The sequence below is a fragment of the Cotesia glomerata genome, linkage group LG2 (genome assembly GCF_020080835.1).
Source record: "Cotesia glomerata isolate CgM1 linkage group LG2, MPM_Cglom_v2.3, whole genome shotgun sequence".
NCBI lineage: Eukaryota > Metazoa > Arthropoda > Insecta > Hymenoptera > Braconidae > Cotesia > Cotesia glomerata.
Window position 1 is genome coordinate 4,922,211 of NC_058159.1, and position 22,176 is coordinate 4,944,386.

Here is a 22,176-nt window from a genome sequence, read left to right on the forward strand (position 1 = left end):
GATAAATAATTACATGCGTATGATGTGGACAATGCAGCTAGCTGAATGAGCTAATACGTACTCATGATTGTTTTATTAATAAATTCATTCATCAATGTAGAGTAATTACATTGCGAAATAAATCAAATATCGACGAGTAGAGGAAAGAGAAAAAAGGAAGGAAACAAAACAGAAAAAATAATTACTTGCTTTTTTTTTAAACCCTTGGAAAAAAGAATATTAAAATATAAGATTAATTATCATTGCACTCTTAACATCAATAGCCGATGTTACTGCCGCAACAATAACGAACAATCAACCAATCAATTTAATTGTTATTATTAACTATAATTACTCGTTTTTTTTCAAATTTTTTTATTTTTACTTTTTATTTATGAGAGCTTTACGCTATTTATATTAATATATATAAATATATGAGTTGTTATAAAGTATGTAATGACGGATCGTGTCATTTTGATCGCTCTCCGACACTTTGGTGTCTCATGCACGTCTAGATTTTATTTCTGCTGAGTTTAAAGCTCCACGTGAATTTAGTGATGTATTATGATCTTGATCTTCTATTCTTCTTGGAATAAACTAGAAAATTTACTCCTCCTTCGTAGGCTCTGCCTTTTTGCCCAGAGGAATAGCTGCCTTTATTCTATTTAATCATAAAAAAAATTTATTATTATTTATTAATCATCATCAATTTTTTTTAACTAAAATTTTCTGTTAAAAATTATTATTTTTTAATTAAAATAATTTTACTCAAATTTCTTATCAAAATATTTTCTCAAAAAAAAATTAATTTTTTTTCAATTCCATCAAAACAAATTTTTGTCAATTTTCCTTTTTATAAATTCTTTAATTTTTTGCAAAATAAAATAAAATCGTAAATTAAAATAAAATTAATTAAAAAAAAAAAATTCTTAAATAAAGTAAAATTTTTTTTTTTTTTAAGTATTATAAATAAAAGTATTTAATTTTTTGCAATTAAACCAAATAATTTTAATTTAATTCATTACGTAATAGCTTTATAAAATAAAAATTTTTACTTTTCTTGAATTATATGAAATTTTAATTTTTTAAATACTAATTATTGATAGAGAATGTAATTAAAAACATTTTTAACAGTTAATTATTAGTTAGTAAAAATTATTAAAACTTACTTGGCAGTCAATTCATTAATTTTTCCTTGTACTAAAGCGAGGTTCTGGTCGATTTGAGCTTTGTTCGTTTCATATACTTTCGGAAGCGTGAAAAGTGCAATCACTCCTGAAAAATTTTACCAATCATTAGTAAATTCATAAATTATTTATTTATTTACTTTTGTAATAGAAATATTAGATAAGAAAAACTTACCAATGATGATGAGTGTCATTCCATTGAACCACGAGCCGACGTATGTCAAACACCACAAACCGACACTGAATTTAAGTGAATCAATAAAGTCTTCGATCAGGAACAATCTACGGAGCTCAGAAACAGCTGCGTTGGCGTGTGCTACAGCGATGTCAGCAACTTCATGGACTTTTTCTGCTGGTAGTGTAAGATCAACTTCAAGAATGTCTCTAGAAAATTAGAAAATTATTTTTATTAAATTTATCAATTAATTATTGTATTATATGTAATAAAGTAAAAAATAAATATATTTATAATAATTTTTTTCTTTGTTATTTTGAATGTATAAATAATAAAGTGACAGATTGATTGCTGTGATTCATATTTTTGTACTCAGAATTGTTGACAGTTTTTAAAAAAATTTATTTTTAGATTATTTTTATTTAAAAATATTTTTTGTGATTTCTTCACTAAGAAATATATTTTTAGATAAATAAATTAATATAATGCAGTTGGTAAAATTTATATTTTTAGAGTATAATTATATTGAGTTAATATTTTTAAAATTTTTTATCAATGAAGAAATGATTTTGTAAAATTTTATATAACTTAAATTAACATCTAAAAATTTTTTAAACATTTTCTTTTATAATTTATTTATCAATACGTATAAAATACAAAATTGTCAGATGTCTATATATTTCAGTACAATGAACTTTTAAAACAAAAATGAAAAACTTACTTGAAAGGATGTCCATCAGAAGTTTTCTGTATGGCTTGTAAAACAGTTTTATAGATACGAAATCCCATTGTACCTACTAGTGTCAAAAGCGCTGTGTATGAGAATACGCTGATCAAACTAAAGTAGGTCAGTGATAGGAGTATGCTCATTACTACGCCAAAAACAATTCCTGTTTTTTCTGGCTGGCGCCAATAAATCAATGCCGCCACTGTAAACAGAATCACATTTTATATTAGTCAAATAATCCCTTTAATTTTGTTATTAAATTCTCTTCATTCATTCATTTATTCATTAATTAATAATTATTTATGCATTACTCTTTTATTATTTAACGAGTAGCATAAAAATTACAGTTTGGAGCAAATATAATTATGATAAAATAAAATGGAAACACTGTGCTTCCACCCGTGTCTTTTTAGTCCCTATTTTATTTAACGAACACGCAACTTAAATACTACCTCGTATTCTCAACTGAAATCTTTTCTATATAAGTATTGATTTGTACTTTTATTTTATAAATTTATTATGAAAATTATTTCTCAAAAATTTTCCATTAAATATTGAAGACATAAAAAATTATAAATTACACCTTTTGTAATTATTTTTACATTAAAAATTTTGTTCAAGTTTCATAAAATAATTTTAGTGCGCTCCAAAATAAGAAATAACAAATTTTACAATTAAAAAATTGACTTAGAAAATTTTTAAATAATTAATTTTTCATCAATTAAAATTTTCTTTTTACAAATTAAAAAGATTGCCAAAAGTTAGGCACTAAAATACAAAAGAGCTAGCGGAAAAAAATGTTTTATCTAAATAAGGTAAAGGTGAAAGAGCCGAAGAAGTCAATGGTAAAAATCAGGGTCATACACTTGAAGTGCATCTCAAAGGCCTTCACCAGGACAATTGTATATTGTGTAACCTTGAACATAATATTTGCTTTAAATAAAAATAATAGTAAGTACATAATTAATTAATAATTAATAATTGTTAAAATAACTAAATATAATCTTATCTTAAATTCGTACATAAATTTAAATATTTGGTCAAACAATTACAATTATTATTTACACATATGTTTCTTGCGTAAATACAGACAATTTAAGAAAAAAAAAATTAATTTTATTTACAAAAATTAACATTTTGACAATACTGTACTTTTCAGGGCCTTTAATTGTCACTTTAAAAGAAGAAATAAAATAAAAATTGAGAAGAAATAAAATACCACGTGGAGCCACCATATGTTGGATTAATCCGTGCTCCGAAATGTACCCGCAATTAATAAAAAATATTATCAGATTTGAGAGTTTAGCTCGTAATAAGTATTGGATAGAAGATAATAATATAAAATTCCGATCTAAATTACTCACCGGAATTAAGTTCAGGAAGTTCTTCCTCAGTTCTTCGCGATCTTTCTTTCCTCACCATTTTTAATTTATTGTGATAATTATAAACTTTCGAATTAGCAAGTTTTTAAATTGAAATTAACCTCCCGGTTTTAGCAAACGCGATATATAATGACACAACGCCGAATAGAACGCGCAACTGAACTTACAACGGAGCTTATAAAGAATGAGAATGTATCTTGTGTGTTTAAATGTATGTGGTTGTGGAAGGTACTTGTGGAAGTAAGCTAAGCCGTCTATGTATTCGATTTTATGTGGATGTCTGAGTAAAGAGCGAAAGAGACAGCAGTTTTAATAAAAAAGAAAGAAATACGTCGAGGGTAGAATAAGAGAAGGGATAATATAAAAAAATATGGTTGACGAGTAGAGTGGGCTTGAAAAAACCTAACAAGTTTAAGTATTTTTTAAATATTATGCTACTGAAACCTGTTGACTAACAAAATATTAATTTTTTATTATAATTGTTATAATTTTTTAATATTTTCTTCCTTTTTTATTGAATTAAAAAGTTAGAATTTTTATGTAAAATTTTTCTATTTTACAAGTTCAAAATTTTTCATATATAATTTATAAAAACCCAATAGTTTTTTATAATGTTGGCAAAATTAAAAAATTTTTCCCATATGCTCAAGAACAATGTGAAATTTAAAACGACTCACTAGACCCGTAAAGATGGCGCCGTGTTTTTTGTTTAAATATTTTCTTGCTAAATTTCTTCTTTATAAAAGAAACAATTCTTTTTAATTCATCATTTTATTCTTATATAAATTTGAATGATTAATAGAAATAAATTCAATATTTATTTGTAAAAAAAAATAAAAAAGTTGGCATTACTTGTGTCACGTGACGCCAACATTATTCTACGTATGATACGTGTATCATATATAATGTAATAACAGTAAATTTAAACCGGCGCAATTATACCCAAAGATTTTAGAGACAGATTATTATTTTTTAATTATCTTATCTTTTTATTGTACTTTTAATAAAACATTATTTATTATCTATTAATATATGAAGTATATTGTATTTTATACTGTAGGTTGTATATTAATGATGCTATTTTTTAGTACTTATTTATAAAGTGTTATTTATATTTCTTGTTTGATTTGTACATTAAATGGATCTTAAAGGCATGCGTAAAGCACCGTCAGTTATTGATTCACTTTACTAGTAAAAGTTTATTTTATTTAAATAGTACTAACTTTATTGTTATAAATAATATCACGTGCTTTGATATTAAGTTTTGTTTTTTGTTTTTTTTTTTTTATTTTTTTAGATTGAAGTGATTGAAAATGATAAGATTATTCGGATTTTTTTATTCCAAAGATATCAAGTTCGTAGATTAAAAATTTTTTAAACTTAATTTAATTCTTTTAAATTGTTTAATTTTTATTATTATATCCAATCTAATTATATTCTTTTCAATAATCGTATAACAAAAAAAAAACTCATAAATTTAAAAAGTTTATTAACTGGTAAAATTTTTTTTCTAGTAGTTTAAATAAAAATTGAAAAAAAAATTTAGATTTTTAAAATGAGCGCAATTTTTTTTTTATTTTATAAGTAGTAAATTTTTAAAAATTATTATTATTTAAGTTGAATTTAACAGAAAGTTTTTTTACCAATTTAAGAATTAAAATTATCAATTAAAAAAAATCTTTAGCATAATCTGTTTGGAATGTAACATTTTAAATTTTTATAGTCTTATTTAAATAAAAATAATTAGACTAGTTGATCAAAGAAATGATTCTGAGGTAAAGTCTTTTGAGGTTAACCACAAGGAATGTTATCTTGAAAAATATTTCTTTGAAAAATTAGATAAATCATTTTAAAACTGTAAAAAAAGTTATAAAATTTTCTGTGTTTATAAAACTTAAAATTTTTTCCTTCATTATTCAGTAAAAGTCTCTTATAAACTGAAAAATAGAGTAAAAATTAATTCAGAATTTTTTTTCATACTTTATCAGTAAAAAATAAAAAATTTCTTTTAAAATTACAATTAAAAATTCATAAATTTTGTTAATTCTTTTTAAGTAAAAAATTTTCTTTTAAAAATACAATTTATAAAAATTATAATTTCACAAATTAAAAGTTGTAAAACTTTTCTTTACAATTTAAAAAATAAATCTTTTTCAATTTGTAATAATAAAAAAATTAAAAATTTTTACTATAATTTAAACATAAATTCGGAGTGTCGCTACTCCGACTATCCAACAACAATACAAAGAAAGTTCAACTCTCACAACATAAAAACTAAAAACTAAAATATTTCTATTTCAAGTTCATCCAAGATTCTTACGTAACAAAAAATATAAAAATTCCCGGTTTTGATGGAGCGAAAAATAAAAAAAAAACTTATGAAACAAAGCAAATATCAAAGCACGAATTAGTGAATAGCATTAACACAATAATAAAAAAAAATAAAAAGAAAAAGATTATTTTTATTTCAGAGACAGAGTAGTTTGAATTGACCCAGTTAGAATCACGCCAGAACAAATTTTCGGTAGACATTAATTTTCCACGTTTGGATGGAGATCAAGAACCAAGTACGTACTATGACTATATATCACTAGCCTCTCAACAAGAAGAATAGTTAGTGATGTCTATTGTCATGACTTATTATTACAACATTTAAACAATCAACAATAATCAACCCTCTATTGTTCTCAAGCTACTTACACTCTTCCTTATTGAACTTGATGTTCTTTAACTCGATTAACTGCTCCAATATATTATTCATTTTTAATTTTCAGATCACTTTTACTTTCAAATCACAGCAAATAAAATTTTTTAAAAAACCACTGGCAGTCCAACAAAATAAATTTAATGTTTAACCACAAATGAAAAACTGCACCCCGGATCAACAAATCGTAAGTAAAACTTTTACTAAAATTATAATTAAAATAATTTTAACTTTTAATTAACCAAGTACACAAAAGGAAGTTAAATATTTAAAAAATTTTCAGGCCTTTTCGGCAGAGATAGACACAGACCGAAGGAACGTGTGATTCTAAAGAGGATCCGAGCAAATGAAAATGTTGGCAGCGCACCAGCCAAAAATCTGGTCGAGCCGTTTATATTTAGTTAACCCACAGCTAGATTATATCCTCTATCTCAACCTCTACCTCTATACTTCTGCTGCTACCTACAATACAACTGTACTAACACCAATACCAATAAGAAGACTAGATAAATTGTCTGGGTTGGTATTGGTAGCAAGAGTATGAATATAATATGACGATTCGAGTCTGCTCACTCAGTTACAAGGATGGAAATTAAAAAACTGGCCTGTTACTACTCAGTAACAGTGAAGACCTGGCAAATAGGATGCGTTTCCGGATCCGCGCAGCTGGTCGGTGAATTTACAACTAAACCCACCCTGGACAGTCACGTGTCACAATCACGATGTAAAACAGAGATGAGATTGACAGCTTAAAAAATGATGGATGCTAGAACTTAAGTTGAAGAACTTGAGAATTTTTTTAACGGTATAATTCTAAATGCTCGAACAGCGGGAGCTTGGAAATTTACGGCAGGTAAAAGAATTTGAACAGGTAAGAAAAAAATAAATTTTTAAAATATGTAAAATGAGAATTTACTCGCTATTGTAGATTGGTTCAGGCTATAGGGCTTGTTGCAAGGACAAAGTTGAGAACCGTATCTTTAAAAGCCTAATCAACTGCACGAGAAAGTTGATATAACAAAAGGGAGAGTTATTCTGCAGCTAGACTAATTTTTTTAAGTGATGCAATATTTTTTAGAATCAAGTTTAAGCAGATAAATTTTAGAAACTTTTTTTTAAATAAGTTAAGAATAATTTTATTTTTGAAAATTTTTTTTACACAGAAAAAAAAATAATTTTATTAAGAAAATTTTCTTGATACAAGAATTCATGTTCTTGAAAATTTTCAAGAATATATATTCTTAGCTCAAGAACTTGTTAAATTGATTGAAATAATTTTTACTTAATTTAAATAAAGCTATTCTCTTGTTTATTATTCAAAAATAAATATTGATGCTTTTCTCTTTAGAAATTAATAATTAATAATAATAGAATATTTTGTCGTCATCGAATTTCTTGAACCAAGAAATTGTTAATTGAGTAAAAGTATTTTTTTTTCAATGTATAGATTCTTGTAAACTGAAAAAAAAAATTAACTTGATTCGAGAGAAAAATTCTTGAACCAAGAAAATAATTTTGAAAAGGGTAATTGTCTTGAATCAAGACGAAAAATTCTTAAAAAAAGTAAAATTTCTTTAAATCAAGAAAAATTTATTAGTTCAAGAATTTTTCTACTCAAATCAAGAACATTAAGTTCTTCAAAATTATATACTTGATTCAAGAACATTTTTTTTTGTGTAGAATAATTATAAAAATTAATTTTGAATATTTATTTAGAGAAAATCAAACTTGTAAAGTTATTTTTCTTTTAACGTGTCCTAAATTTTCTAAAATGTTTTTTTAATATGTACCTACTATTTTGACTCCCGCATTGAATGGATGTAAAAATATTATTTTTCTTACCAAAAAAAAAAAGTTATATTTTAGTGGGTAATTTTCAGAAAATATCAATTAGTTAACTAATTCAGAAAAATGATTTGAAATGACCTTCATGTTAATTGTATATCTATATAGTATTCAAATTCGATGCATTTAAATCATTTTAAATTAGATTTCTTAATCAGGGTTGAGTATTATTATTCGTCAGGTAATTTGTCATTATAGACTGAATTTTGTCATAAATTTAGTCGTAAATCTTTATAAAATCTAATGAGTATTTAAACTAGGGTTTAAAGTTTATTTCAATAGGTTTTTAATTTTCTATTCATATTTTACTTTTTCCAATAGACTGAACCAAGCTAATTAAAAGATATTAGCACAAGAAAATAAGCATTAGTCACACTTAAAATTAACAATGTATTTACAAAATGAAATTACCTTTTGGGTTCAGTCTTTCCGGATTAAACCATGCATCTGAAAATACAAAAATTTGTTAATAATAAGTCCATCACCAATAACATTTTAAAAGATTAAAAAAAATTATACAGTTAAGATAAAAGTAGTATAACTGGTTTTCATGAAATATTATTGATATTAAATTACTTTTCAATAGAGAAAGTAGACAGGACACTAAATAGAAGTAAGTGTATTTATAGTACTTTGAATGTTAAAATTTTCCTCAGATAATCATCTGTCCTAATTACCTCATTACTGACAATAGGTAAATTTTCAACTAACTAATTATAATTTAATGAAAGTAATGTAATTTTAAATATTTCCAAATGTCTAGGTAATGACTAGTAATGACAGAGACAGTAATTTTTTCTTAAATGAAAATAGAGCGTTTAATTATTTATTATTAAATTATTATTATTAATAAAAGATAAATAATCGAAAATAATTGAAAGAATTGAGGTTTCTAGTACCAACAGAAACATTTATTATTTACTCATATCGATCCCTTAATGCACGAGTAAGTGTGCACCGTACAATCGAACAACTCTCGCGCAGAAAACTGGAGGTTATAGAACTCGAGTTATAACTCAGAAACCCTATATACTTGTCACTATTTTTTATTTTTATCAATTGCGGTATTGTAACTAGTCGCGGATAAAAAAATTTTTTACATATTTTGATCATCATTGAAATTATAATTTAGAGCTTTTATTTTAAACATCACATATCAGATCCTTGAAGTAATAATTACGCAATGACTAGATACGATGTTAATTATTGACATGAAAAGATTATACTTAGACTTTGTATTCTTTGAGATATATTTATATATAGTTGTTGGCTAAAGTCCTCACTTATAGTATATATTATATTGAACAAATAATATTCATTATTCTAAAATACTTTACTTGAGAACATATTTTGTATGACCTACCGCAATAATTTTATAAAATATTATTATTTTTATTACTATATATTATAATTACTTTCTTTGTAAAATTAATTTGCATACATAGAGATATAGATTTTAAAATGTATATATTATAAATGGTAACTGATAATTATTTAGCTCGCAATTTTACGATATTACGTACAATTTACAAATATGGATGTGACATTGAAATTATTAAGTAATGATGATCATCATAATAATAATCATGAAAAAAAAAAAATAATAAAATTATTTAAAATTTATTATTATTATTTTAAATGATATTTGTCATTGCCTATTATTATTTTTAAAATTAAAAAAAAATTAGAATAAATTAAATTACGTCATTATTTAAAATTAAAATTTTTGAAAAAAACTTTTAAGAACTCTAGAAAAATTTTGAATTAATAAATAATAATATAACTAATTTTATTAAAAATCTAAAAACAAAAAAAAATATTTTTCTTTTAATAATTTTGGTTGATATTTATAAAAATGTATAGTATAAAAATCGATAAACTATAAATAAAAAATATTATATACTTTATATAATAAAAATATTGAATAAAATTCTTACGAGGATTTAAAACATTCCAAGCACAAGGACATTCACCAGAATTATTATCTTTTTTACAAGAATCATCATCCTTTTTAGGTAGAGGACACGCCATTGAGTCGGAATCCATTATTAGTAATCAACAATACAAAACAACAATAAACCTTAAACTTGAATTGACAATAAAATAATTGGATGATAAAATTCGTAGCACTGACAATTGAATTTAATGCCCGCACTTTGCACTGACAAAAATAATTAATAATGTACGCAGTTTGGTAGCAAAAAAATATACGCAGTGAGCACTTTTAAGAGATAATACTAATAAGTATTATTTTTCACAGCACATAAAACGGAGCTCTAAAGCCTGAGACACCTCTAAGACGAATGAAAATGACAATACTGTCAATAGACTGGGGTAATTGTTAAGGACTGGGTACGTAGTTTGTGTACTGAGTTTACTGGGTACTAGTAGGTGGAGCTCGTACCTAAGTACGATAACACCAAGTATTAACAAATATCCCTACTCTTTTATCTTAGATATTGTGTACTCATATATAAGTATGAGTGTATTATGGGTGCTCGTAGATATGTAGGTAATTTATCGCATGTATAATAAATTTTTATATATTTAAATAGACTGACTCAGTGGAAACCGGGAACGTAAGTGAGCGCTGAACTGACGGATGAGCACAGGCTGTGTATTGTCGAGTTGTGACAATCGTGTAAGGGGTATATGATATATATGTATGTATGTGATAGCGTATAGGAGTATAGTGTCATAGACTGAAAACTATGTGCACGTAATGTTGCATTACAAGTACTGAGGCTCTCTGTTCCTTGTCTGTGTCTGTGAGCTGTGTGGTGAGCTCTTATCGATCCGCGACCGCCAGCGGAATAGTCCGCGCATGGCCGGCCTCGGTTACTATCGGACCCGATCGCGAGCACTCGTTGCGACAAATAAAATAGAGATAAATGATATTTTCCAAATTATCATCTTTATTTTGTTCCTGGTACCGAATATTTCAATTTTTGTCCAAATTTTTTTTAACTATTGCTGGATATCAAAAATTTTAGTTTTTTGTAGTTAATTATAAATTTTCATTGTAAATAAATAAATATATGTTTTAGTAAAACAAGTACGGAAAATTTAGATTTAGAATTTTGGAGTATTATGATGAAGTTAAATATTTAATGATATTTAAATTTGCAAACATCTAATTGTTTTCAGTTTTTGTACAAAAAAAAAAGTTATTTCTGTGAAAAAAAAATTTTAAATTGCGTGTCTAGTATTTTTCAATTTTCACTTGTGGAATTTTTTTTTTTTTTTTTAATAATTTATTTGTTTAATTTCTGTATTGTAATATTTAACAATTTTTTTAATAAATAAAAAAATTTTAATAATGAATAAAAAAATTTTTTTATTAAAAAAAAACAATTTTTTTAGCACTAATTTATTTTTTTTTAAATTAAAAACAAAAAATTTGTAGTCTGCTAATTTTAGTACTCCAAATTTAATTTTTTTTTAAATATTTAAAATAGTTACCATGATTTAAAATTTTTTGAAATTTACTAGATTCATATTTAAAATTTCAACGCACATAAAAAATTCTTTTGATAAATATCAAATTATTTAATTTATTAAAATTGTTATCTTTGCAATTTAAAATAAATTTTATTATATTGTCTAACACTCCCAATTTAAATATCAAATTAAAAATAATTCTTCAAACTAATAAACTTTAACAAAATTAATATCAATTTTTTTTTCTCATCCAAAATTTTTTTTCCTTCTTTATTGTTCAATTTTCTGATCTCATAAAATTATAAATTTAATTTTTGTTCTAAGATAAAAAAAAAACTTTTTAATTAAATGTCATTTTAAATAAAGTTAAGTTTCAGTCAAATGAATAATAAAGTAAAAACTATAATTTTCCATTAAATTAAAAATGATATGACTACCCTTTGATGGCCTTTAACAAATGTCACTTTAAAACAAAATAACTTTTATTTCAGAAGAACAGATATTAAAAAAAAAAAATCATAAATAATATTTATAATTTAAGAATGAAATATATATTTACTTAAATGTAATAAACAAAAAATTCTGACATAAAATACGTTCCAAATGATTTGAAAGACTTGTCAAGGCAACGGCAACATACAAGCTGGCCATGATAAAAGTACTGAATTTATCTTACGTAATATTTCAGAACAATGACGACCTATACGATACCTACAAAACAAGGAAAAAAAGCACATTATACTTTATACTTATAACAACAAATTGACCGGTAGGAATAAAGGCTCTGACATATAAAATAAATACGTAACTCGTCTGCAAGCCGATATGAAATATAGAAGAGCATGTTGCGCTTTGCAGACTTTCTGGCGCCCACGCAAGCGTATTTACACTCACCCTCCGTGCTGCAAATTCATGTAGGCCGTTAAACCATATTTAATACGCGACAATTAGTATCGATGAATTCAGATATAGATCAATCGAATGGCTCTTGTAACTCCCCTTTGTCCTTTAGACTTTCAATCATTTTTTAGCAGTCTATTTTTATTTTATTTCAATCCCAAGTTATTGAGATGCGGCTCTTAATTACCACCGATAAGTTGCAATTATTTATTGATAATTATTATAATAATGATAATTGATGATAAGTGTCCTCTATAGACTTTGAGTTATTCAATTTCATTGATAAATTGATAATGATCATTAACAATAATTATTTTTACGAACAATCACTGGCTACAAGCCCATCGACGGAATTAAGTTGTCAGAATGACAAGGGCTTCGCTGAGATCTATTTTTATTTAAATTTTCAGGTTTTAATTTTTATCAAACGTTTATTATTTTGAATATAAAATAATAATTTTTGTTCTTTAAAATTTTGTTTTGAAAAAAATAAAATTAATTTAGTTAAATACAAGCTAATCTATATTAATAAGAGAATAAGAAAAATTTTGTATCCATGATAGTCATATAATAAAATCGGTTTTTTTTAGTGAAATTTAGTGTCATTGCAAAGATCTTGACTTGAATTTGTGCCTTTTCAAGGTTTCGTATAATTCTCACCGATAGTCAATTTATTATGATAAGTATTTAGGCTGCATTCGAAAATGCTCTATCTCTGGATACATAATTAAGAAATTACCCTTTATCTTGTAAAATATTGACATTTTTAAAGATATAAGCTATATACACTCATCAAGACCTTTCATTTAAGTACCTACATCAATTTTTCATATATTTATATATATTACATATATGTATATATGAAAAATATATCAAAATGCATGTGGGTACTCAAATAAAAGCTCTTGATGAGTATATCATCGGGATGAGCTTATATCTTTAAAAATGTCAATAGTTAAGGAAGTACTGTGCAATTTAATAAATATTTTGTGAACTATTCACATTTTTAAAGATATAAGCCCATCCCGATGTGACACTCATCGAGTCCTTTCATTTGAGTATCCACATCAATTTTTCATGTATTTCATATATTTATATATATATATATGTATACATGAAAAATATATCAAAATGCATGTGGGTACTCAAATGAAAGCTCTTGATAAGTGTAACATTGGAATGAGCTTATATCTTCAAAAACTTTAATTATTAAGAAAATACAGTGCAATTTAACAAAAGTAATTATTTAATAGAGAAAAATTTTATTTATTTATAATTCACAAGCCACGGCAGTCACGTAGTGACTGCAAGGTTGCTAGTTTTATTTATTCAGTTTCTTATTAATTTAATTTTATTTGTAGTAATTATTCACAAGTGGGGTCGACCCCATTCTGGGCCATAACTAGGAGAAAGATTAACATTTAAAAATTTATAAAAAATTCAAAATTTTAAAATTTATGATAAAGAATGTCGTGAAAGGGAAAATAAAGATTTTTATAATTTTTTTACCTTTAGAAATTGGAAAAAATATTGGCTTTCATGTTTTTGGATAAAATTTCTATTTTATCTTTTTTTGATATAAGTATTTAAAAAAAAAAAAAAAAATAAATAAATAAAAAATTAAAAAAAAAAACAATTTTGACCCCACTTGAAAATAATAATTACCTTATATTTCATGTTGGAAATAAATTTATTACCACTTTTTCAACCCTCAGTAATTTTTTTAAAGTTACGCGCATATTTCTTCCCTACCGACTGTCAATAATAATCATATAAATAAAATTTAACGTTTCCAAGAAAGATAAAGAAGTTTTCTATAAAAAATTCCCGGGAAAAAATAAAATTTTTACTGGGTTCAAAAATTAAATAAATAAAAGATTAGATATCTTAGTAGACTATACCATTAAATAAACATCAATTTATCATGATTGTGAATAATGATATAATGCATGAAGTCGATAAGAAATATTTTTAAAAATCTACAGCGCAATTTTAGAAGAACTAATCAATTGAATTTTTAGATAATGAGCCAAACAATTGTTATTATTATTTGCTATTAGATATCCCGATAAAAGAGTGACTATTTTTTTAAAAGGAGCATTAAATATTTAACGACGTGATTTTAGATTCTAATCCAGTGAAGTCATTCTATTCTGAGTAATATTAATCGTTACACAATCTATTTTTATTTTTATTTATATATAATATTTATATTGTTATTTCTATAAAAAGAAAAAAAAACTAAACTTGGTGAAGCGAAACCGGATAATAAATTTTTTTTCCAGAATCTTTGTATTGAAAACTTGTTAATATTGTTATTATTAATTTTAATTAGTAAATAAATGCTTGGCTAGTTTTAATCTTTTAATAAATCTAGAGAAAGCTCATTGAGATTCGATGAGCATTAAATACTGGACATTATTTTTATTCATTGGCTGTGACCTCATTCGAGAGCAAAGGAATTACTCTCCGCAAAACACGTAATGCTTATATCATGAATATGGATACTAAATTGCAAAGAGGATGAAATCGACCGCAAGTTTGACTTTTATTAAAAAATTTATATCTTTTTTATCCTGTTCAGTTTTTAAATAATCCATTTTTAAATTAAATAACTTTATTTTTGAAATTCTATAGAAAGTTTCAAATGTTTTTTCTTAATTAATTTGTAAAAAATTTTTTCTGAGGAAAATAATAGAAAAATATATGATAAAGTTTTAATTAACTAAACAGATCTGTTTACAATCAAAATAAAGGATCTCTACAATTTTATTAGTTGACAAAATTCACCAGAGATATGCTAATTAGTAAGTGTTACTTTAGAGTAATTAATGCGTGTCGTTAACTAGTTTGATAACGAACAAAAAACTGATGATGATAAAAAAAATAAATTAAATATGTATTTTTGTAAAGTTAATGCGTGTTCAAATATAAATGATAGATATCTCAAATTTTTTAATAAAAAACTTAATGCTTGAGAATTTCACAAATAAAGAGCAGTACAAACTGTTAAATCAATACAGCAAACATTTACAGAAACCTGCGGAATTATTTTTCCAATTTGCGCAATCATCTCTTAAAATCAATTAACAAGCTTTCAATTATTTTTTTCTACCCTAGAATTATGAATAAAAAGTTATTTTTTTTATAGTCTAGTCTTTTATAATAAAAGTAATTTTCCTATAAATTTTTCGAGGGTAGCCTCAAATGACTTTCCTTCCAGACACGTAAAAAAGTATCAGGGACAGGGTGAGAGTGAAGTAAAGCCCGAAGTCGGTGATGCGGGGTGTATTTAAGGGTGTCTCGCTACCGATCGATATAATACAACCGCTTACTTGAAACAACACACATACACCCAACATATGATGACTTAAGCCCCACGTTAGTAACAGACACTTTTAACTGATACTCATACTAATACTATGATTCACATATTAAGCTATTATACTCATATATATATATATAGACATTTTCCATGCACATGTGTTAATGTGCGTCATCCAATTTATTCTCGTGCACTCTGCTCCTAACCCCCATACCCACACCCCTTATACCCCATACTCATTTCTTATGTCACTTGTAGGTAGTATGCATTACATATTTTAAAAATATATAATCGCCTGAAATATCTATTTTTTATTTTACTTCATTATTATTAGTATTATTATTATTATTATTATTATTATTATTATTATTTAAATTGGTTCTTATTTTCAGGATATTTAATATTAAATATCCTGAAAACAAGAACCGATTTAATATATTATAAACCATGAATAAGAATGCGAATAATATTATTATTTTTGTAAAAAAAAAATTAGTAACAAAATTTGCATTTTAGAGTTTTTAAAAAAAATTTTTTTCAATCTAAATAATAATAATAATTTTAACTTTTTTAAAATTCAAATTTTTGTCATTATTATTATTATTATTATTATTGTTTTTTTTTTTTTTTATCAAGAAAGTAGTATCTAAGCCATTACCTAATTAGCTTAAAAAACGCGACATTGAACGTTAAATATAAAATATAAGATAATGTAAACTACAAAAAAAAAATATTTTCGCCACTGTTATACACGCAATTATCTTAAATGTTTGTTTCGCAACCCTGTTATTAAATTAACAAAAGAATGAATTTTAATTACAGAAAAATAAACCGACTATGACTTATTATTGTTATAGATATTAAACTAGGCCTTTCTGTTTTTCATATTCAGTGTTACAAAACGGTGTAGCGAGTTTTTTAAAACAAAAAACACTTAAATAAAAACGCTAAAATAAAATGTAACTGTTGACTCGGTTGGATGGTGATTCAAACGCTAAATAAAACTCCAGATTATTTATATATTGTTCTAGAGAGTTTGAATGATGATTAATTTAATAAACAAAACGGATGAAATACTTAGAAGAATAAATCAAAGTATTGTAACAGACCTATATAAATAATAATAATAATAAAAATAAATAAATTAAATTATTTAATTAAAAGTACAAAAATGACCACTCAAAATAAATCACTTTTTATCAAAAATTTTGTAATTTAAATCATTTTTCCAGCAGACTAATTGATTTTTAAATTGCATAGGAATTAAGTAAAAAACATAAATTTTTTTCCTTAAAAGAAATCCAAGTACTCGTAACTCTTTTGTGTATCTAAGCGGAAGTGAACGGGCCAGGTAACTACGAGTACAGCCTACTAACGTAAATCTTATTAGACTGTTCTTTTAACGCTACTTTTTCGTTCGTTATACCGCATATGTTAATTAATATGATAATTAATAATGACAATATAATTTACATATCTGTATACTTTCAAGTAGTATTTACAAATGTACAAGTACAGATGAACTGGTACGCACAAGCATCAGGTAAATGTATACCTTAAATTTACAAATTTTTCGGCTCTAGACTAAATATTTATCTACAATAAACTTAATTTGAAGTTTAGTTATTAGTTACACATGTGAGTCCGTGTGTACATATATGCAAATATTAATGTGTAAAATTCACATTACTTTAGTATGAGTCATATAATCTGTCGTTAGTTTAATAGTTGGAATATTAATAGATATTCCACCTACACGTTGCCGTCCGGATGACACTGACACTGTAACAAGGCTTTTAGTGTGTAAAGTTAATATATAATATTTAATATTATATAGATATTACACATGGTAAAAGGTATACCCAGTATGACAATGAATACCGTAAAGTAAAGGTCTTCCGGAGAACTTCCGCTTTAGTATGCAAAAGGGTATCGACATCAGAGAAACAGTAGTCGAGCGAGACTGATGACTCACCAAATTACGGCTCAAGTTACTTCTGAGTACAGGTGGATTTATTAAATAAATAAATAAATAAATATAAAATTATTAATTCATCATTAAAAAGTAACTCCTACACCTATATATCTCTAAAAAAAATACACCTCTTTCAAACTACTCCACTTTTCTTCTACTTACTAAGAGAAATCCTTCTGGTGACTGTGATAAGACTTTGGGAAGAATTACCTGCTGAAATTGTTACTTCTTCTAGCTTACAAGTTTTTAAAAATCAAGTTTATAATTTATTTATTATCTATTGAACCTTGATAAATGAAAAATGTAATTCTCAGATTTATGAAAATAAAGTTAGCAGACATTTCAAAATTTTTGATTGAAAAAATTTCAATTAATCAATTAAAAAAAAATTTTCACATGTAAAAAACTTGAAAAACTACAAGTGCAATTTTTTAGAAATATCTTTTTAGTTGTAATTTAATTAATTAAAAAAACCAAAAATTTTTAGACGTCTGCTAACTTCAGTGTCATTCAGATTTATGAATCTTTTAATGATTCAACTCAATGAAAAGAATTGTACTATTAGCTTCAAACTAATAATTATCTGATAAATTGGTATTTTTTACTATTGTTAATCAAATGTTTATTATCTACTCACGATTGTATTTATCTGCTCTTCTTAATCTTATTTACTATGTATTGAAATTGCCATTTGGAATTAATAAACCAAATTATAATTCTAATTCTAATGAAAATTGAGTTAGCCGACATTTAAAAATTTTTAGAATTTTTTTTATTGAAAAAATGATTGCAAAAAAATAAAAAAAAATTTTCACTTGTAAAAAACTTGAAAAATTGTCAGTGCAATTTTTAAAAAATATTTTTTTGTTTTAATTTAATTATTAAAAAAAAAAATAAAAAAATTAAAATCGTCGGCTAACTTTAGTATTATCTAATTCTAATTCTTAAAAAATCTTAAAATTTATGGTCAAGTTTAAGTTGACTACAAACTACCGTAATTAAAATAAAAAAAAACTCACCGAGTCCCATATCGGAGAAAATTTTTCTCGGCGCGATTTCGTCATGCTCGACAAGATATTTCTTGGATGGCAAACTGCTCGTAAATTTACGTTCCTGAGTGATAGCTTCTGCTGAAGAAACGCTCGGCTTAACAGGAACCTTGGCTGGAGAAGGCTCGGGCTCGGATTCAAATTCCGAGTCTCCAGTCTCGTTGCCAGCCTGTGTATTGAGCTGGTGACTTTCCATAGACATGTAATCACGGGTCATTTCAAATTTATCATCCGGGTCCTCCTTGGGCAACGGAGGTAGCGGTTTTGTTGGCGCATTATCAATAGAATAATCATCGTGTAGATCATTCACTGGATTGTTTGAATTTTTTAGCACTTCTTTTTCCTTGACACTGTTTTCATTAAACTGAGGCAGCGGTTCGTCGCTGAGGAAGTCCATCACCGGGGGTTTCTCCGGTTGCGGAAGAACAGACGACTTTATATCGCCAATAATATCATCATCGGGCTGATGGAAGACATCTTTTTTTCCATAATCTTGATCTTTGTCTTTGGTGGTTGTGTTATTGACAAAGCTGTCGTTATTAAACGAAGAGGAGGACAGAGAGTCGGGAGGACTCAAGTCTGAGCCAATGTGTTGTTTATGTTTGTCAGAGAGGTCGTCAGCCTCACCAAGGTCATAGTTGTCATTGTGCTTGGTTTCTTTTTCAATCACCAGATCCGGAGAGATACTCGCCGCGGGTGAATCACTTCCACCCATCAGAGGCGAGTCACGGTTCAGTAAATCCTTAACGCTGTCTTGATTATCCTCGAGATCTTTATCTTGATTATTATTTTTATAACTATCGAATTCTTTGCGCCCGAACTCGGGTGACATTTCCGGAGTATCTTGATAAAATCCACTTCCACTTCTTTCAGTCTCCATGAACGCCATTGTCGCAGTTTTAGTGTCAACCTGACTAGGCTGTTGTTGCTGATTGTGTTGCTGCTGCTGCTGCTGCTGCAGTATCTCGAAAGGATCCAACGGCTGCGCACTAGGTGACAAACCGCTAAACTTTTCCAAATCCGCTGAAGGTGGCGGAGTCGCTGGAACCGGCTGCAAAATTTTATCCTCCACCTCAGTCACTGTAGTATCCAGAAGATTTCTCTCCGATAATTTTGTCGCGACTTCCATTAAATCTTTTGGCCCATGTGAATCCATTATATTTATCCCACTGTCTTTGCTGTCATCCGGTGACGCAAGATGCTCCAGATGCTCAAAGTCGTCCGTAGAATCCGTCTCGCGTTTTATTTTCTCCATTCCCTGGACTTCTTTGTCCATTTCCATTTTTTTTTATAAATATTTTTAAATAATTGATGTAAAAAATTAACACTAGCTTTTTCACTCACTTTAAAAATCTGCAATGCGTAAAAAATAAATATTAATGATAAAAATAATAATTATTGTTAAATAAAATATTTAATACTCTAAAAAATATCACACTTTTTGAATATCCGGCTTTTGAAGATCCAAAGCCGGTTGTTACTTGCTCCGTACTGTTTCTTGTAAAAGCTGTACCTAGTTTATGTAGTATCTATCTAGATTACTCCGACGTTCTCAGCTGTCAAAACTCACCAGTGCACATGCGGAATAGCTTTATCCTCTACTTCCAGCAGTAGCAGTTGCTGTACTTGGATCTCCCACCATCACACCGGCAACCACCAACAACCAACACCTTTTTCAAATAAACTTCTTCATAAGTGACTCACAGTTTACTCGACTGACGTCTCCCTCTGGTTGCCGCGCGCAAAACTTGTCTTTATTAAATTTATTTATGTTCTTTATAAACATCAGTTTCCAGGAACCAGCGAGGTTGTCTTGTGACACGTGTCTGCAATAAATGATCGATTTATTACTTTATAAATTTATCGCTACTTATTGATAGTAGGAACTAGTGTGAGTAATGGAAATTATTAAAAAATATTTGACAGGAACAGGGCCGGTAACAAATAGTGACGATACTGCGACCGTTTGAGGTTTGGAAGTTGTTATTATTTTGAAAAAAGTCAGTCTAATGATCCTACCGGTCTTTTTGTATTTGTTATCTACTCAGAATTTTTTTTATTTAAAGAGAAAATTTTTACGTTTAGTCGTTTATTGTCTTAAAATTATAATTATGTTTATATTATATTATAAAGAAGTGTAAGAGGGGCTGAAAAAAAATTTGGGTTAAATTTTGAAGTCAAAAAATATGACTGTCTTGGGTATTTAAATAAAGGTTAAGATAAAATTTTGCACGACTCATAAAGCGAAGATTTAGAGAGTACTTTACCATCGAAGGATTTTTTTCGCCTCCGTTTTGTATAATGCTAAAGTTAATCGACGTTTTTAATTAATTAATTTTTTTTTATTTATTAAATTAGAACTAAAGAATATTTTTTTTAAATTGCACTTATAATTTTTCGAGTTTTTTTACAAATGAAAATTTTTTTTAATAGTTTTTTCAATAAAATAAATTTTTAAAATTTTTAGATGTCTGCTAATTTAATTTTCATCTGTTTTGTAACTATTCTTATGTTACATTCTTATTAATTCACAAAACTAACATAAACTTTTGTAATTGGCAGAAACTTGACAATTTTTTCATTTTTCTCAAATAATAAACTAAGTCTAGAAAATTATTTATAAAAATATGCATTTATAATTTTTTAGAGCTTCTAAAGATGGAATTTTTTAAATACATTTTTCTTGCTATAATTCATTAGTTAAAAAATTTCTAAAAATTGTCTGATGTCTCTCAAATCTCTTAATTTCAGTGTTATATTTATTAACTATAGGTACTTTCTGAACCAATACGACAACCTGAGTCGGAAATTATCAAAATTTTTTAATAAATGAATGTAATTTTAATTTTGATAAATTTCTTTAACAAATAAAATTGGTTTATTATAAATCATTCCTCTGAAAAAAAATTTGTTTTTTTTATTTCATTTAAAATCTAATATTTTATCACTTTTTTACTTTCAGGGTTATCATCAGTTTGTGTATTTATATTTTATATATTTATTTTATTTTTACCCATTAATTACAATACTAAAAATGATATTAAAGTTAGCTGTCGCTTGACCATTTTTTAATTTTATTTAACAAATAAATTTACTCCAATAGATAATTTCTAAAAAATTGCATTTTTTAGATTTCAAATGTCCATTTTTTTTTTGACATAATTTATTTGTAGTAAAAAAATTAAAAAAATTATTAAATATCTGCTAAATTAATTTTCATTACTAAAAACATCAAATATTTTACAACTTTTCTTATTTTTTAAATAATTAAAATATTAAAAATAAAATTTACTAAAAAAAATTCTACATGTAAAAATAAAAAAAAAATTTTTATCATAATTCATTTCAAAAACTGTCTGCTGATCCGTATCATAATTAATTACTAAGAAACAGCGAGGTTATGTATTGTGACACTCTGCCGCAACATAAGATTATATTAATATCAGTATTGATAAATTAGTGCGAATGATGATATATATTATGAATT

The 22,176-nt window shown here is 25.9% G+C and overlaps 1 protein-coding gene and 1 long non-coding RNA gene across 7 annotated transcripts; one reads left to right on the top strand and one right to left on the bottom strand.

Annotated features, from left to right (window-relative positions):
* Window positions 1–346: 346 nt before the first annotated feature.
* LOC123259616 (reticulon-1-A-like) lies at window positions 347–20,352 on the bottom strand. Of its 6 annotated transcripts, XM_044720210.1 has the most exons (7): window positions 20,128–20,352; window positions 18,660–20,042; window positions 8,411–8,446; window positions 2,063–2,270; window positions 1,342–1,550; window positions 1,149–1,254; window positions 347–640 (listed from the first exon to the last, which is right to left on the bottom strand). In XM_044720210.1, exons 2-7 carry the CDS (start codon window positions 19,969–19,971, stop codon window positions 586–588), a joined length of 1,926 nt encoding a protein of 641 aa, XP_044576145.1. In that variant the 5' UTR covers window positions 19,972–20,042; window positions 20,128–20,352; the 3' UTR covers window positions 347–585. The 6 variants fall into 6 exon arrangements, with proteins under 6 accessions (XP_044576145.1, XP_044576146.1, XP_044576148.1 ...); XM_044720211.1 differs by lacking the exon at window positions 8,411–8,446; XM_044720213.1 differs by lacking the exons at window positions 18,660–20,042; window positions 20,128–20,352 and adding an exon at window positions 9,937–10,734.
* Window positions 4,268–7,244, top strand: LOC123259619. The gene is made up of 3 exons (XR_006508289.1): window positions 4,268–4,641; window positions 5,922–7,007; window positions 7,083–7,244. It is a non-coding gene; the product is annotated as an uncharacterized LOC123259619 (long non-coding RNA).
* Window positions 20,353–22,176: the final 1,824 nt, after the last annotated feature.